The sequence below is a fragment of the Eurypyga helias genome, unplaced genomic scaffold (genome assembly GCF_000690775.1).
Source record: "Eurypyga helias isolate BGI_N326 unplaced genomic scaffold, ASM69077v1 scaffold18110, whole genome shotgun sequence".
Taxonomy (NCBI): Eukaryota; Metazoa; Chordata; class Aves; order Eurypygiformes; family Eurypygidae; genus Eurypyga; species Eurypyga helias.
Window position 1 is genome coordinate 1 of NW_010226530.1, and position 18,053 is coordinate 18,053.

The 18,053-nt window shown below is 44.1% G+C and overlaps 1 protein-coding gene across 1 annotated transcript; it reads left to right on the forward strand.

Annotated features, from left to right (window-relative positions):
* The first annotated feature begins 3,771 nt into the window (after positions 1-3,771).
* QPCT (glutaminyl-peptide cyclotransferase) lies at positions 3,772-12,852 on the forward strand. Its single transcript, XM_010153449.1, has 6 exons — positions 3,772-3,922; positions 6,061-6,342; positions 8,922-9,098; positions 9,961-10,060; positions 10,546-10,662; positions 12,632-12,852. Exons 1-6 carry the CDS (start codon positions 3,848-3,850, stop codon positions 12,775-12,777), a joined length of 897 nt encoding a protein of 298 aa, XP_010151751.1. The 5' UTR covers positions 3,772-3,847; the 3' UTR covers positions 12,778-12,852.
* Positions 12,853-18,053: the final 5,201 nt, after the last annotated feature.

Sequence of the window (18,053 nt, forward strand, 5' to 3'; positions counted from 1 at the left end):
CGCCTTCCTCACGGCAGCGGTGTCCTTCACGCCACCGGGAACGGGCTTTGCCGGGGGCAGTTAGTGAATTTAAGGGGAAACCCACACGAGAGAGATCCGAAGCCGGGCTTACATTCCGTGTGGCACTCTATTACGCTCCAGTTCCCAACACGATTAGGGTGATTCAGAGAACGGGGTCTTAGTTTGAGAAAACAAATAGCTCTTCCAGCAGCGATGCACGTTCAGCTGGGAAAAACAGGTAGGGATGGTGTTGATAGCTACTGCAGCACTGTTTTGAAAGAATCCTCTAAGATGTTGTTAAACCACACTGTGGGGGCGTTAACGCGGGGTTGTGTGACTGGGGGCAAAAGGAGTCTCGAGGTAACCTTTAAGGAAACGGCACAGAGCAGCAAACCCCTGATTTCTCTCTGTAACAACTCGCAGTGGTCAGCTGTGAAACACTGACATAGCTTTTTCATGAAGAACTAAACCAAATGGAACATAGGAGAGCAAATGACATTCAATTAAAGGGGTCGGGAATTTCCAAATGGAAAACTTACTTTTAGGGCCCATCCCCGGGTGTTTGTAGAAGAGCTGAACCCAAAGTTCAGCCAGGACTGACCGAACTCTGCTAATCCACTGCACCCTTCTCCTCACCAATAGATCGGAGTCCAGGAGAAACTGGCAAAATGAAGCTTCCCTCATACCTTTCCACTTGCTCCCCCTTAGGCATTCCTTTTCTCCTTGATTTTATTCAACCCCCATTCCAAGTGTTGGGTTGATTAAAAAAAAAAAAAGAAAAGTGAGAAATGTTGTAATTCTGTGCTATTTATTGTATCTTTATCTATAGCTCGTATACACTACATATCTGTAGCATAATGCATCTGTAGTATGAATACATGTATATGCACATATATAATACATATACAAGAATATGTGAGGCTACATCTTTAGTCATACTAGTCAATGTACAAGCCTGTAGCCCCAGTGCTTTTCTTCAGCCCCCTTGAGCCACCCCAACACACTCCTTAGCTCATTCCCTTCCTGCTAGTCAATCTACTTGCCAGTGATGTAAGTAGTATCATCTAACCGCAGAACCGTAGCATCTGAACTCCTCTGCCCGTGCAGGCACTAACCAAGAACCACTTCCTCTTTCTCATCAAATTCTTGTCCCTTGACAGTTTTTGTTCCTTCTCCCTAAAGGGATGTGTGAGCCAGACGTTGAAAGTCTTACAGCGTACAGACCTTCCCTTCCTTCTCTCGCTGGGGAGGAGGAATCAGGTCCTAAACTTAAGAGTTCTTAGAAGCTAACTGCCATTGGCACATGAGCTAAAAGATACCAGAATTGGCAGGTAAGCGTGGGCTACTTGCATTAGTCTTGCAGTTTTATGCAGCTTTCCACAAAAGGTTTAGTGATAGCCCAGTCATAAATACATTGCTCTGCGTCCCTGCTGTGGCCATGGAGGAAATAGGGATTGGCTAACGCGGTAAGGAATGAGTCACCTACAGATCTCATTCTGCTTCTCCTTTATTTCGCTTTTGTAATTACTTTTACTTCCCACATTTGAATATATCTCCATTATTAGAAATGGGAATATATTCCCCTCTCCTGAAGAGTTTTCATACATTTATACTTTAATAATGTTTCTTTGCAAAGTGATTCAGTGACCCCAGTTACCAGGCATGCTCTACCGTAGCAAGACAATTCCATGTTCTAATTGAGCCCTTCACTTGTTCAACTCAAGGCATATTTGCTGAACTTCCTGAATGAACTTGTCCTCCTACACTCTCCTGAAGTGCATAGCTTTAGCTTTTCTCTCTCCTCGTACAGCCTCTTTCTCCTAAACAGAACAGCTCCCTGGCATTTTCTCTTGTCTGTGCCTTTTCTACACTGGTGTAAATTCCACCGCATTCAACTTCCAGTCTTTCAAAAGCCAGCTTACACATCTTCTACAGTACAGTTTCCAAAGTTCTCATCTCAGATGAAATGCAATTTTTCTTTAACCCATGGCTAAATTTTCTAGCATTAAAAATGTTACCTGCACTTTCTAAAATGCGGTGTCCTAATGGTCTTAAAATTCAGCTTTAAACACTGTATTAAAATCGGCATTGTGGGATACAGTGTCTTTGTGTCTCCCCTCTACTTAATTTCAGTAGTAAAGTGGAGTGGAATTAGAGAAAAGGTCTACACGTAGATAAACAGCTGGGAAAAGAGAGAAGGGTAAAATTAAATGTTTACGGTGACATCTAAGAGGTGTTTGTGCTTGTGCCATCTTTGCTCAGTGCACACACAACTGAAGTAGGAGATAAATGGTGAGGCAAACCCCATTTTTAAACAATATTCATCAGTCAGGGTAATTAAAATAACAGGTCACTATACAGGACTGGAGAAGATCTCAAGGTCAGTACTGTTTTGGCCAGGTGATGAGTTTCAGCAGTCATTTCAGACAAATGTGGAATGATACATGTCAGTGAGTGGGAAAGGAGGGGGAATGATTATTTTTTGTGAACACATATGATGATGGAGATAAACACATCTATGAAAACGTCAGTTTGATGCAGCAGCAGCGCAAACGTACATTAGTTGTTCAACAGTTTGAAGACATGAAAATGGTAAAACAGAAAACACCGTTATCCTATGCTATGGCGCACTCATGTTCCAGTTTCCATCCCTTTCTTCCTCTCAAAAAGGATGAGGTAGGCAGGGTGCGCTGAAGGGCAGCAAGTTTGATCAGCCATGTGAGGCAATTCTGATCAAGGGACAAGTAAACAGGCCAGGATTTTTCAGTGGGAGAAAAAGAGGAGTAGAGGGAAGTGCCCATGACAGAAATCAGGAATGGGTATGATAGGGTCATCCTATGATAGTGCCTAAAATAGGAATCTGTAAAAACAGGACTGTCTGAGGAAGTTCCTGAGAATACAATTCCTAGACATTGGATGGGTTCAAATTGGGTCCCAAAAGGGCATTTGAGATGTCCCTGGGGATCCCACCTGGCATTCAGCTACCACTCCAAAACAGCACAAGGCTCTTGCACGTCAAAGACATGCACTGGCCAGCCCTGTGAGGATGTGTGGAGTATGCTAGGTCACCCGAAACAGCTCTAAAGGGCCATGCTTAGGCAACAGCAAAAGCAGCCACTTGGGAAGTAGCCAGCACCACTAGCTGTTGTCACAGGAGACAAGCTGCCAATTCTGAGGTTACCCCATGTGTCACAAAGCTGCTGCGTACCGCGGGCAGCCCCAGAGGAGCTGCACCAGGCTGCGTAGTCACACCAATACCGCTGCTGTGGGCAGAGGCCACAATGACACAGCTTCGTTCGTGCCGGAACCGAGCCAGCTTACGTGTTTCTTCGCAGTGCTGCACCTCATAACGCAGGCACAGCGTAAAGCTAAATATTACTGCTGCTGACAACAAAGCTTCTGGTGTTGGTCTCCACGGAAGCCTCGTTTGAAGGTGGCATGGTTGCAGGTATGACTGCACGTTATGTAGATTAAGAGACTGGAAAAGAGAGGACCCAGTCATGGGTTGAGTCTTTACAGCTAGCTGGTAGGTAAAAAGTTCTCCTGTGTTTTTAGTACTAGTATATTTTGCATGGAATTCAAAGGTACAGAAGCCACAGAACTTGGGAATGTCAATCATTTTTGAGAGAAAAGCTTTTTTTTTTTTTAATTACTACTTCTTGTCAGTAAATCAAAGTAGCACAATGCATCACGTTTACTGTAATTCTGGAGAAAACTGTGGTTAAAAAGGTCAAGTAATAGTTACAGCAATCTCTCCTTTCTCTCCCTTCTGCAGTATTCTCACCAACCAAGAATTTTACATTCTGACGCTATTCAAAAAGTTGCAGCAAACACAGATGTTTCTGAAATGTGGGAGAATGATTTGCGCCCCATCCTGATAGAAAGATACTCGGGGTCACCAGGAAATTCTGTCGTCCGACAGGTAAGACAGCATTTGCTGAAAACCTCTACCAGCACCTACGATTTACATTGCGGTGTCGCCCTCAGTGACCGCTAAAGGCACAGGCGCATTCCTTTCATGCGGTAGGATGAACTCCACCATTGTTCGAGTCGAGACTGCAGAGAGCCTACGTGACACAGCCTGCACTTCAGCTGACGTCATTTCCCAGGGCTGCAGAGTATGATGACTAAAATAAAGTAATCTGGTTTCAAATATATATTTTGAATTAAAAGGCTTGCCTTCAGGTTTGGTAACCAAAGCACAGCACACCTGTTGTCCTTTCCCTCGCATGAGCAGGTTTTTGGTCACTGGTTCAAACACCAAGATAGTGCCAATAAGTTTATTTACCACTCTGCAATTGGTAGACTGGAAAATGCAGCTTTTTCGTACACTGTGTGTGCGCCCATGTTTCTATAGTTTTGTGGTTTCTTTAGTGATACCCTGGAAGGCAGCCAAATTAAAGGGAAAAAAGTGAAACAAACAAACAAACAAACAAAAATCCCAGCTGAGCCTGGGCTAGAAAACCACAAATCATGTTCCAAATAGCATCATCCTGTTACAAGGTAACAGCGTGTACCAGAGCAGGGCACCGAAAGAAAAAAAGAGTCGTCCGACATCGTCAAAGCACAGTGGAGTTTGAAACGGATGGCATTTCCTTGCTAAGGCACAGAAAAAGCATCAGACTCCTTGAAGGGAGAAAAGGCTAATGCCAGTCACGGCTCGTGCACACTGGGAACTCCATCCAGGCTTACATATTCCCCATAATCCATAACAGACATCCTTTGCTCTGCTGACAGGTAGAGGATAGACCATACAATGCCATAAAAGTGTTCGGAGGGTGACCACAAACAAAATGGAAGTTTCTTCTAGCACTAAAGTTTATGGCAGTATTCCCACTGACTTCACTAAGAGCAGGACAAGTCTTCAAAGTCTATTTTCTTTTTTCCCCTTAGAGGCTTTTCCTAATGTTTATTTAAAGAGAGAGGAATCTGCCTTGAAGAAGTACTCTAGGGACCCATATAAATAAGTTGCTCAACAGAGATGGTCCTCTAGAAGAGCTAGCCAGAACTCTGTATGAAGTGTAACTGGGGTGTCAGAGGTATTCTCTCTGGGTAGGAAGATGCCCAAAATGAATGATCTCTTTTACAGTTTCACATTCTTAATTTTTTATCTTTACATGAGATACACTTGGTTTACCTTTCACAAGGGCCTGTGGTGACAGAACAAGGGGTAACGGGTTTAAATTGAAAGTGGGGAGGTTTAGATTGGATATCAGGAAGGACTTCTTCGAGAGGGTGGTGAGGCACTGGAACAGGTTGCCCAGAGAAGCTGTGGATACCCCATCCCTGGAAGTGCGCGCCTGAAGCACCCTGGTCTAGTGGAAGGTGTCCCTGCCCATGGCAGGGGGGTTGGCACTAGATGATCTTTAAGGTCCCTTCCAACCCAAACCACTCTGTGATTCTATGATACACTTACAGGATTGGATTTTTAAAACACTATTCTGAAATGCTTAATTATTTCTTTTATTTACAGGAATCAGACTCTTACAGCCTTGTAAACAACTTACGTTGCTTGAAAGGCAGATTTCTCATAGAAGCTAAAAAAAATCCCCAAACAACCCCCACACCAAACAAACCAACCTCCAGCATTTTTTTTATACCGCTGTGTCGTCTGTGTGTGGTAACTGTCAAAACAGCCACACCAGGTTCTTTGCAGCCTGTGCTGACATTCAACTTAAGGGCACAACCGAGTTTAGATTTGAAGAGGTAAACATTGAATCTGTCCTGGTTACACCTGAAAAAAACCTGGCCTGGAAAGTTCAGAGATCAGGATCTTGACATGCCATACTAAAGGCAGTCATTCAAGGCATCTTCAGCCTTTGAAGACGAGAGACAAAAGGGAGAAGTGAGAAGCAAGTGGCCAGTCAAAGGCTGAGGTGGCAAAGATGTTGCTTATTTTATACAGCCATGTTACATTTTTTGCTATAATAGGTGACTTTTGAAATTACTATGTATTTACAGAAATAAGATTAAGTGCCACTGCTGACACTAGTGACAGTTTGTCTGCAACATCTTTCTGAAGTGAGCAATATTAATCCGATTTTTATGTTTTAATTGCAGCACATCAAGCACCGTCTCCAACGATTGCACGCTGGTTGGGTGACTGAAGAAGACACATTTCAGAGATACACGCCATATGGATATCAAACATTTTCAAATATTATCAGCACCCTTGACCCCTCTGCAAAACGCCATCTAGTACTTGCTTGCCACTACGACTCAAAATTCTTTGGACAGCAGTGGCAGGAGAGAGCGTTTGTAGGAGCCACAGACTCAGCTGTGCCTTGCGCTATGATGTTGGAGCTGGCACGTGCCCTGGATAACAAGCTTCAGTCGATCAAGGTGGTTTGTTTGTTTTATTTGCTTTTGGGTTTGCGACAGCGACAGGCCTCAGGGCATTTGTGTGTTCCCTCCCACTGCTTGCGTCCCCAAGTCTCTGATTGCTGTGCCGGTAGTAAAACTCCTGTTGACTTCAAGAGGAACACAGAAGTTGCCATAAATATCTACTGCTTTAGAGTATGTTATCACACTAAAAGTTCTTATGCAAACGGTGGTGACCTAAAAGTTATCTGATAAACAGGAACTGTATTAAGAATAACAGCTTATACGTGGATAATCCATGTTTTATTGACTTGGTAAAATACAATCCTGCTTTCTATCTAAAAGGCACAGGACCCTACTCGGAAGCACCTATGGTATCCAGTAACATCTAGGGTCATTAACAAAGTTTTGTTGCTTTCCAAATCTTGCGGTTTTTTAAATATCTCACTTGTATTCTGTTTCGGGAGACGAATGAACTAATTGCTGTGCAGGAGAGTTACACTTGCGTCCCTCCGTCCCGAGGGACGGAGAATGGTTTCAAGCTTTTCTTCATGTTTTCCTTTATCAACTTGAGTAGTTTATTTATGCAACAAGTGACATCCGAGTACAGGAAAACCGTCAAGTAATAATATAATCTTATCAGTCTGTGCTCCCTATGCTATGAAAATCTGCTCTGAAGTGCTGCCGTTACCAGGCTCACAAACCTGTTGAACTGAAAGCTTGTAGGATTACAGATTCATGACTGCCATCTACTGGTGCAGCATTTGCTATTTGCAGACGAATACTTCCCAGATACTAACAGAGCTTTCACAGGAAAAGCTCTCCCGGGTGCTTTACAGAGTGTTGGGAATACACTCAGCTCAGGTATTGAGATTAGTGGTTGGCAGTTGTTTCCGGAGACTGACTTGGTGCCTCCTGACATTAGCATATTAAGAATTAGAAGATTAAGAATATGCCGATGTTTTTTTATCACAAAATGAAGCACTCCCATACTACATACGCTTTCATTGAGAAGTTTTGTTTAGAATAAATTTGCCTGATGGTTATTTGTGGAACAACCTGCACACCAACTTGAAGACTGGAGTTTTTTGCAAGTAATACATCATTTTCTGATGTGTAAGATGACAGCATTTGACAAAAAGACAGTCCTGTTACTTTGCACAGGCTGCCATTTGTAGGGTCTTTTAACACAGTATACTTTGGGATCCATCTGCTTAATTCATTAGCCATGACCTTTCTGCTCTGCGCATAGTGGCGTAACAGGCTTCATTACGTGTTCAGCCAAATCTATTTATACTTGGACTTGAAGCTGTGATTTTTATCGTGATGTTTCTCTGGGTATATAGAGTAAGTTTAAAGATAAAAGGGCAAAGACATCCCTATGTTATTAAGACCTGGGAATGCGTTAGTGCTAATAATAATTACTAACACTACTTCCTAAAATTCAAACGGCATTAATACAGTTTCCTCCAGAATGTAACGCCGACTGCCTGCTGTCAAAAGAGCTCTGTCCTGTGCAAGGGACAAAGGGCAGCAAAGCATTGCCGTTAGAGAAATCCATATTGCACTCGGAGTGTGATCAATATCATCCTGCCCACGTGAGCCACATTTTATACAAGTTTTCCACTACTGTTTATATTGGATCAGCTCCAGCAAGCTGTGAGCTGTAGCCCGCACAGGACATGACTGTTGGCAGTGACCCCACCTTTGTAATCACATCATGCAATGTCACTCGAAGGAACATTTATTCATAGAGGGGTTAAATTATTTATGGTGACTTCCAAGATGACAGTTCCCAGAACTGTTCGCACAGCAGAACCGAACTGGATTTAGCCATGCTGTAGATTTTTAGGAAACGCCGTCAGTGCAAATAAGCCTTCAGAGAGTAAACAGAGAGAGAAAAAAGCCTCCTTCTGCTTTGGGAATTGATTTCACACAGATGTCTCCTTTGTGACCTTAAATGCATTAATCACATACTTTTTTTACTGCTGTGATATTTTTGGTTGTTGAAAGGGAAGGGCCTGTCTAATCCTCCCTCGGTGCTCTGGTTTTAGGGTAAAGTCACCTGTGTGGTTGCGCGCGCCCCCCCGAAGGAAAAGAAACGGTCATTCTCCTCATGACTGACTGCTTTTTGTCCCTCAAAGAACCATCAACTTGAAAATACATCATTCACCTCCACTGAGCACAACTGGGGCAGAGACACTGCTCCTTTGGGGCGCGACCAAGTGATAATATTAGCGCTCACCGCAGGCGCTGTTGCTAACACGTCGCCTCGATGTTTGAGACGATGTTTCTGCTACCTGGTTTGCAGACCCGTCTCGACATGCTTGGCTCACGTCCACTGAAGTCAGAAATGAAACTGTTTAACCAGAACCAAAGTGATACCAGACTGGAGAACGTGTGACGGTGCTGGGTAAACGATAATGACTGTTCACTGCCACCCTTACACCAGAACCTGTGTTTAACAGCCATAGGAAGGTTTGCGTAGGGTACCTTGAAAATACAACCCCTACTGATGTCGCTTAGCTGACTACAGCATTTGTCCTTTACTATGTGTTCTGGCCAGAATCAGTTATGCTACTTTTAACTTCCTCCAACAGAGCAGCTCAACGTCAAGACCAGACCTTTCGCTTCAGCTCATTTTTTTTGACGGTGAAGAAGCCTTTGTCCGGTGGTCCCCTTCCGATTCCCTCTATGGATCTCAACACTTAGCTCAGAAAATGGTATCTACTCCACATCCACCAGGCTCAACAACCACAAATCAGCTGCAGGGCATAGTAAGTGGCTTTCACCTCCCTAATGAGTAATAGTAAACTGCATCTTTAAAATACTTAATTAGTAAGTAATTGGCCAAATTCCCAAGAAACCGTGAACCCTACCAAAGTTAAAGGAAGAAGCAGACTTGTGGAAATTTTATGAGATGAGATAAGAGAGAGTTGGCAAGAGCTTTTCAGATGAATCTGCACAGACCTTTGTGTAAGTATGAGGAAGAGTCATAGAAAAATCAAAATATACACATTTATTAGAACATAAACCAGGATACCCACCTTCTTCAAGAGAGAATTCAGAGTGATTAGGAAAGAGCACAGACGTAGTATCAGTCTGTGAACAAATCTCCCCTAGCTCAGCTCTAATCTACAGCAAGCTCCCTGTTTCCCTTTGATTCCTACTAAGATTCTGGTTGTCTGCTCCCTTCTCCCTATGGCCTTTAGCTTCCCTACTCACTGCTGAGACACTTTTCTGCTGTCACTTATCTTGTGACTCATAAAATGCCTTTCCCTTGAAGGACTTTGTTGTTCTCTGGGGAAAGAGCAATTTCCTCTTCTTTCTCCCCACCTACCACCGTTTTGCTTTTAAAGGGCTATATAAAACACAAACTGCAGACAAAGCAGTACAGCCTGCTTCGGCTCGAGGAACAGAGAAATGGCCTTTTTCCTCCATGGAAAGAGAGCAAAAGGCATCAGATTGGAACTGGGTTCTGCCAATGAGTTCTTCTCGGGCACCATGGTAGAAAAGCCGGCTCTTTGGCCAGAGCTATCAAAGACCTAGTCATGAACTGTATAGGAACCAAGAGGTCTCATTGCTGCTGCTGGTGTAGTCATGTAAGGAATGCTGTACTCAAGAGTCTTTCTTCTGCAGGACCTGCTTGTACTGCTGGATTTAATTGGTGCACCAAACCCCGTCTTTCCCAATTATTTTCCAAACACTATTCGATGGTTTCAGAGGCTTCAAGCAATTGGTAAGGAGAGGGGTATGGGCTTTTGATGCATTTGAAAACATAGTGTGTAGTTTCTGAATGTACTAAGTCCTGTAAATCAGATTTTTAAATTACTTTTCTGTTTCACAGTTACAGTATTTCATAACGCAAATGTTACATTTGCTGCATCTTAAACCTGTACAAAGATTTTACTATTTATTTAATAAAATTACTGAGGAAGATTCCCAGACACTTGGAAGCCATGAAACAGATTCTGTGACCCATTCACTCTGTCACTCTTGGGAACTGCTTCACTTCCGTGTTTTAGTTCTCACCCTCACCAAAATGACAGTAATAGCACCAGTCCTGAGGTCTTCTAAGTACTAAGCAAATGCAAAAGGCAGTCACCAACTTCTTTTTCTTCTTTGATGGAAAAAGCTTCCTGTGAGAAGAAGAATAATTCAAACGTGCTAACAGGCCACATATTGTCCCCAAGTCCTAATAATCCCTTTCATTGTGAATTGCAGAGCAAGAGCTACACAGCATGAATCTGTTGAAGAATCACCTTGTCGAAAGGCCCTATTTCCAGACTACTTTACATCGAGGCTTGGTAGAAGATGACCACATTCCATTTTTATTAAGAGGTACTGGAAGCTCTTCTATTTTAAAATGTAGGTTCAGTAACAAACGCATCATTCATTGAGTGAGCACATACATGTGAGCCTGTTTTTCAAGCTTATTTGCCCCAACTTGAGGCTTCCAAATCCAAGAGTCACAGCCCGACCAAAAGCACCAAGGTAGCATACCTATCGTCATTCTGCATGAGCACAACTCCAGTGGCACAGAGATGACGGAAATTCGTGTCCTACAAAGATAAGCAACAACAAACCCGCGGGATTTCACTACGTAGCACACGAGCCCGCTAGTTACTATTTCTAGAAGCAGTGGAAAAACTTGGTGGTCATGTCTTCAAAGACTACAAAAATCTCAAGAGATGTGCTGTCAAAGTATTACCTGTTAAATTTCAGGGCACTGACTCTTGCAAAAACTCACCTACTCAAAGCAGACATCCTCACTCGCTAAAGGGAACGGAGATTTGGTAACTCTCAGCTCGAGGGGTGCGAAAGGTACGTAGAGTAGCCAGCAGACATAGCAAAGGGCATGATAGGCCTGGAATCCCTCCTGGAATTAGGCACAAACCTTAAACTGGGGTTCTCTATCTAAGCATTCTGGCAGACACCTATGCCATGACCTCTGGCTGCATTCATCCTCTTCCTTCCGGATGCAGTCCAAGAAAGGGAAGGCAGTTGTACTACTGCTGCCACCACAGGTCAGTCATTAAAGCATTCATCCAAGTTCAAGATGGGGATTTGACAATCCTTTTCTCAGCAGAGCATCGTCAAAACTACAGTGGGCCAGGGAAGGGTAGGAGATGTAGGACACTCTTCTGGTTGAAGTTTTCCACTGACAGCAAGGACTGCAAGAGTCATACTGCTAGGACAGGGTGGGACAAAAAGGAATATAACACTCGTTCAGTGGCGAGGGTATCTGACTAGAAAAGGGGTGGGGTATCTTCATACCCGGCCCCTGATTTTACCATCGCTTGTGCGCTGTTAAGGACCAAGTGAAGCTCACACGAGTGGCTACGCCTCTCCACTTCCAACTGAGCGCTGTCTTCACCAAGCTGCAGTTCCTGTCTCCCGCTCATGGCTCTTCAGCTCTGTGAATCTTTGCTTTTTCACGGCAAGGCAGGGCCCCGGTCCAACAAGACCAACACAGCCGTCGTATGCATGTCCAGGCATATCAAACATCCTGCGTAGGAGAAGCTGATAAGGGAAAAAACAATGACCGCACCTCAGAACATTTTCTAATAGCACGAGTAACGCATAGTGAAGAAAACAGATTCCGCTCAGTGGTAGGCAGCTGAAAAGTGACATAGGAAAAGTGGTAAATCAGGAAAGAGGCTGGAGAGAAACAAGGCTCCACTGCCCTCAAAAAGCCATCAGGAAGCAGAAGGCTGATTTAACTCTTCTTTTACCTAAACGTTGCAGTACGTATAGGTGGCTTGATGTGTATGTACCCGCACAGGGATACAGATTCTTTCCAGTGGAAGTTCTTTTATCTTTACAAAGTAAAACCAGAGACGCCCTATTTTGTCATTTATGGCGAGGTCTAAACGTGGCTTCAAAGAAGCACTCAATCTCAGCGCTGTCACAAGAACACGGTAGCCAGTTTAGGGTTTGGGGAGCTGCAGTGGTTTCTCTGCCCCTTGGTAGCTCCTAAACATGCTGTCAACAATGACAAGGCAAAGGATCTCAGGAAAACAAAAAAGCAAGCATCAGAAAAACAACTAGCTACAGGTGCCTTAAAAAAGGGGGGGGGGGAAGTAGTCAAAATGAAAGGAAGGTGCCAGTTTTAGGAAACGCAGTGAAACGGATGGGCTGCAGTCACAGGCTTCAAACAAGAGAAGGTAAAAGGAAGCTGCAGTGGCACACGCTTCTCTGAAGTGAGCATACTCAGTAGTTACTGACTTGTGCTCAGTGGTGAGATGTCAGCTGGCTTAACAGAACTTCTCCAATATTTCTTCTCCACATTTCACTTTCCTCCTTGTAGGGGTTCCAGTGCTACACCTGATTCCATCCCCTTTTCCTGCTGTGTGGCATACCATGGAGGACACAGAAGAAAACCTTGACAAAACCACTATCGACAACCTCAGCAAAATCCTGCAGGTGTTTGTGCTGGAGTATCTAAACCTGTGACAGGCAGACGGGCAACAGATCCCGCTGCACTGTAAATCCTGTTTGCCCACCTCCGCATTTGCCATTTTATTGCATTTGCCATTTAATTGCATTGGAGAGTGCTGAAGCAAAGCAAAACGTAACGACAGCCCCCTGGCTAATGTTCCATGTAGCCAAAAAAAGGTAGCATGAAGTAAGAATTAGTTTCAGCCTGGAAAGAATTTGATCCTTCCATGTCTTACCCCTGAATAAAAAAAGAACCTGGAATTGTCCCACATTGTTATCACTGGTTTATGTCATGGATTAAGATCCCAGGAGGGAAGGCCTCCTGACTTCAAGTGTTCGCTACAGTTTGTACAGGGTGTGACCAGCTTGTGCAGCGTTCAGCAATAGAAATTCGGACATTATCAAAAGAGCCAAAAGTCACACTAACCCAAACTTCTGCTTTGGGTTACACTGAAGCACCTCATCCTGAAATGAGTTGCTAGAACTCCTGACACACAGAAGGAGTATTTAAGCCTCCCTGCTCTCTCTCCTTCCCCTCCAAGGAGTGCTGGCAAGGGCTCTTGCCCGCCGACAGCAGGCCACCAGGAAACAGAAATAACCCAAATTCCATTTTCTCCCCATTGTCTGTTGGATACTTTTCGATGGAGAAAGGTGGTGGGGAGTGATGCTAAGGGGAAGGCACGTGGGGGGGTTCCATTGTGTTTTGACTGCACCACAGGAGATGTAAACAGAAGAAGCAGCGCCCCAGCACACACCATTCATTCACATGAGAATCATGCACAATTTGACCCAAAATGAAAAAAAAACCCCTCACAATTTGACCTGCTGGTTTTAGTAGAGATTACATCAGCAGCGATCATACTAGGAAAGCAATCGCATTAGAAACTATAGCTTTAGACAACTGTAAAGGCAAAGTGCTGTCTGTCAAAGGTAGAACAAGTATGAGGGTCAGAAGCAAGAAGATGGTTTAAGCACCAAAAATTAAGGACAAGCCTAGCCTGTATCAGGAAAAGATCCTCACCAGTTTAACCACTGTGCTTTTACATTCCTTACTGAAACTATTCAATAAATTTAGTGTAATGCTCTAGCAAAAATCTAGCCTGGAGTGAAATTAGTAGAAGCCAGAAGGACAGCATTCAGGAGTTACCTCAGCATTATGGTTTCCACTGGTCAGAAAAAGAGGAGAGCATCTGAAGAAAATAAAAAAATATAATCAAGGTGGTAGAGGATGAACTGAGAAAAGCCAAGTCAGTAATTTACTGCTCTGAACTTCTTCCATAAGAAAGTTCTATCCTGGGCAAAGAGATTTAGAAAGGAAATAAGCTGTCAGTATTTTACCATTTTCCTAAGGCAAACATTTCTGCACCTAAGACAATGTTTACACGTGTATTTTCAAGTCACAACAGAAATATCTATTTACAGCAATGCAAATTTGTAGCATTTTACTATTACCGGACAGCCTGAAAATGAAATTGAATCTGGTTTGGTTGCTCAAGATGAAAAGTAAACATTTTATGTTTTCCCATCACTTTAACATTTGTGAGCTGTCTCTATCTGGCATGCAACTTCTGCAATAGAACACAATGAAAATGCTAACAATTGGGCAGAAGTGTTTATTTTCAGGTATTACTGCACATCTGTGTGACTACATCAGAGCTATTTGAACGCTTTGCTGTCGTATTCTCCTCTACTTCAGCCCACGAGGAAACACTGTGAGCTACTAAATCAAATCTTCTGAAGGCCAGATACTCCGAGCACTGTAAGGCACCCGCTGAACCCGCCAGAGCGACGAGAGGGAACGGAACGGCCACATGCAGGAATAGCAAACACGAGCTTGCGTGGCCAATGTCATTTTTGCAGGTGAACTCCTGTGGTACTTCGTGCTTTGCAGGGCCCTGACAAATGCTTTACGCACTTGCAGCGTGCCGCTGCGCTTCTCCAAGTATCGGAAAGTTAACTTAAAACAGGCTTTACCATGAAACGTGGGATCAGGGGGTGGTTGTAACTGGGAAAAGCCCCTTTTAAAACAAAATCTCTGTTGGAGTTAACTGACACCATAATTTAACCACGTAGTTTACACCAAATCTCCAGCATGTCAGTTTTGTCACTGATTTCTTCCTGCCTGAGTATGCAGGTCTCGTGTTACGTCTACTCCTTCGTTCAAACAAATGAGATATGGGCTGGTGTAACACGATTCAGTGGTTCTCAAAACACGAAGAGGCTGGCTTTTTGGGGGGGGAGGGGAAGGTACAGGAAAAGGCCATCTCTGAGCCCTGCAAAGGGTTTTCTTAGGAGAGGGTCATCATCTTAGCAATTTATAGGATCCATCATTCATTTTAAAAGTAACTGCTGGAAGGAAAACTGACACCAGCCCAGTAACCCGGCAAATCCAAGAATCTAAGCTCCCAAAAGCACAAGAACCTGAAGTAGTCAATAAAGCAAAGACGTGGTGCAAGGTGGGTTGCCGCTGCTGTTGAGGCAGAGAACAAGCAGGGAGGAGAAAGTCCAGCCATTTAATAAAGTACCTAGAAAACAAAAAAAATAAAAGCGAAAAACCTGGATTGTATCTCTTCCACACCAAGTATCCCCATCCATAGGATTGGATATGCACAGCACAGATAATCCCTTCAGAATTCAGAGACAGGCTTTATGTTGAACAGTTTATCCCTGGAGTGTTTCTCCATCCCTCCTGGATGGTGGCAGCAGGGGACAGAAATCAACTGAGGGAATTCAATTAATCTGGTAATTACACAAATCAGCAGAATTGCTGCACGGGTTCTCTCCTCATACAGGATTTGTCACATCTGAATAAAGGTGGGGAGCAAAAAAACTATTGGTCTACCACCCACGAGAGGCTGTCACTGGCTGGGCAGAGTCCTAAAGGTGCACGTGGTTATTACCTGGGTGAAGGAATGTAGAATGGAATGAACTCGAGAGCCACTACTCAATACGTAAAGCTGCAACCCCCCCATGTTACTTCAGCTGTTTTTATCGTAGTAGGTGCTCCAGCTCCTTTTATATCAGGACAATGTAGTTTTCCACAAGAATCCGAAGCCTGAGTAATGGTACACGCCTCTCGAACTCCCTAAAGCTCCAAGCACTGACCTACAAGGGAATCGCTCCTGTGCAGTCAGTGGGAGCAAGTTAACGAGTAACAGTGCCAAAGGCTCTGGCAGACAGAGCCGACAGCAAGTGCCAGTCCTCCTCTTCCTCTAGCTGGGGCAGCATTCCTGGCACCAGCAAGGAAGACAGCACAACTTGGCAATTCTCACCACATTTTGAGTAAATATTTAGACTCTGACCACCAAACAGCCAAATGCAATTAGTAAAGACGAAATGCAGGAAAAATGCTTTCTGTAGAATTAATTACAAAGACCCAGTCTACGTTCGTAGCAGACCCAGCAAAACAGTTGTGGAGTTTCACACGTGCCCTCGTTGCGGCTGAGGTATCGCCCGCGAGCATCACTCCGACAGTCAGCATACATATAAAAAAGATAACTGTAAAATCTTGCACACAAATTACCACTTTTTCCTTGTTGTTTAAGGACGACACTGATTTTATTTTCCTCGTATAAAAGGAGACGTTACTCTGTGCTGATTTAACAAATATGCTTCATATATCCATAACAATAAAGCAGCTAAAAAGCTGTTCTAATCTCTGAAAGAACCTTTATCACCTGCACATGAGATATATACTGTAAACAGTCACTCAAAAAAATAATTCTGTTAAAGGGCTTATATTGCACTTGGAATTCTGGAATTCTCATTCTCCCTTCTCATTTAAAAATCAAAGATCAGCTTCATTTTTTTATAAAATGGAGCTTTAATTTTCTACTAGAAACAAGGAGGCATGCAATCAATGTAATACAATGTCTTTAAAACGCCAGAAAAAGGGGCAAGCGTTGGCTTATGAAACCGGAGTGAGGAACAGTTCTCAAGATAGGCCTCGCGAGAGTAGGACGGTGTAAACGTGCTGCTGGCTCTAAGGTGTTGTGGGTGCTGTAGAGAGCGCGGTCTAGCTCAGCACCCAAGAGGTACAGGGAACCTGCCTGTCGAGCGTCCTGTGCTTCGGGGCAGTTTCCACGCAGCAACAGCACGGGTAACAGACTCCACAGGCAGCGCAACAAAACAGAGGTGATGTCTGAGCTAACACTGACCTCACACAAACGCAGCCAGTCATTGCGAGTTCACTGTAACCTTTAAGTGCAAGTCTCCCAAGTCGCTGCATCTTCTAAGGCAGCAGTGAAACTGCCGTTAACTCTTGCTGCGAACGAAGTACAGAACCAGATTCCTACTCGTCGCTTACGTGGACTGTACACCAGTGGCAGCCTGGGCACCACCCTCAGCCAAAAACGTGCCGTCAAGACACCGTTGTGCAGAACGTCACCTGGCTTTGGTTGCACGAGCGATGCCCTCCTCCATGCACCAGAGCGAGAAACACAGGTAGTGCAGGTGGGCGGGGGGGGAGAGGAATGTCCTTATGCAGAAAAAGAAATCCTCAGCCAGCGTGCAGAGGCCACGGATCTTGAAAATTCAAATGAAGGCTGTTTTTCCCTCAACTCAGTTCTGCAAGAAAAAGATTTCTCTCAAATCCATTATCTTCAGGTAACATCAGTATCTTTGGAGTCCCTGAGATACTACACCTCCTGTAACCACCTTGGACAAACGGAGACTTACTCAGTACGCACATGAACAAGGTGGAAGCCAATGTATAGCACCCTGAGTTGCAAGTGAAACAATAGCAATGGGCAACCCATCCCTCAACAGCCGAGAGATGCAGGAGCAAGTGCAGGGGAGCTATTGCCGTGGGAATTAACAGACACATGCTGCGCTGCACAGGAGAAGAGGAAAAAGTTGAAGGATTTCTTGAAGGCCTTTCTCTGTTAGCAGAGCGGTGAAGAAAAACCAGCAGCCAGAGGGCAGAGCTCCCTGTGAAAGGCCCTGAAGAAATACGGCCTTCTAGGTGTGCAGTACAACGACCGTGCCAAAGCAGAGAAGAGTCAGGCAGTCTTGTTCCAAGTGCACCCTGGAGGTTAAGCACTCCAGCAGTGACTTTAAGAACTGTCAGCAATCACTGCCCTGTAGTCTGGATGTAAGCCGAGAATATAAACAGGGTTTTTTTTTCCCCTGAAACTACAGAAAAAATACAAAGAGGAAAAATACAAAGTCACGGTCGGCTCAGAGAATACTTTCCGTAGTCAAAAATGAAATACTGGCCTCAGAAACAATACAGCCATCTGCTCTGTATCTTAAGGAGGGTTGATCGTAAAAGAGAGGTGCTTGTAAAATCG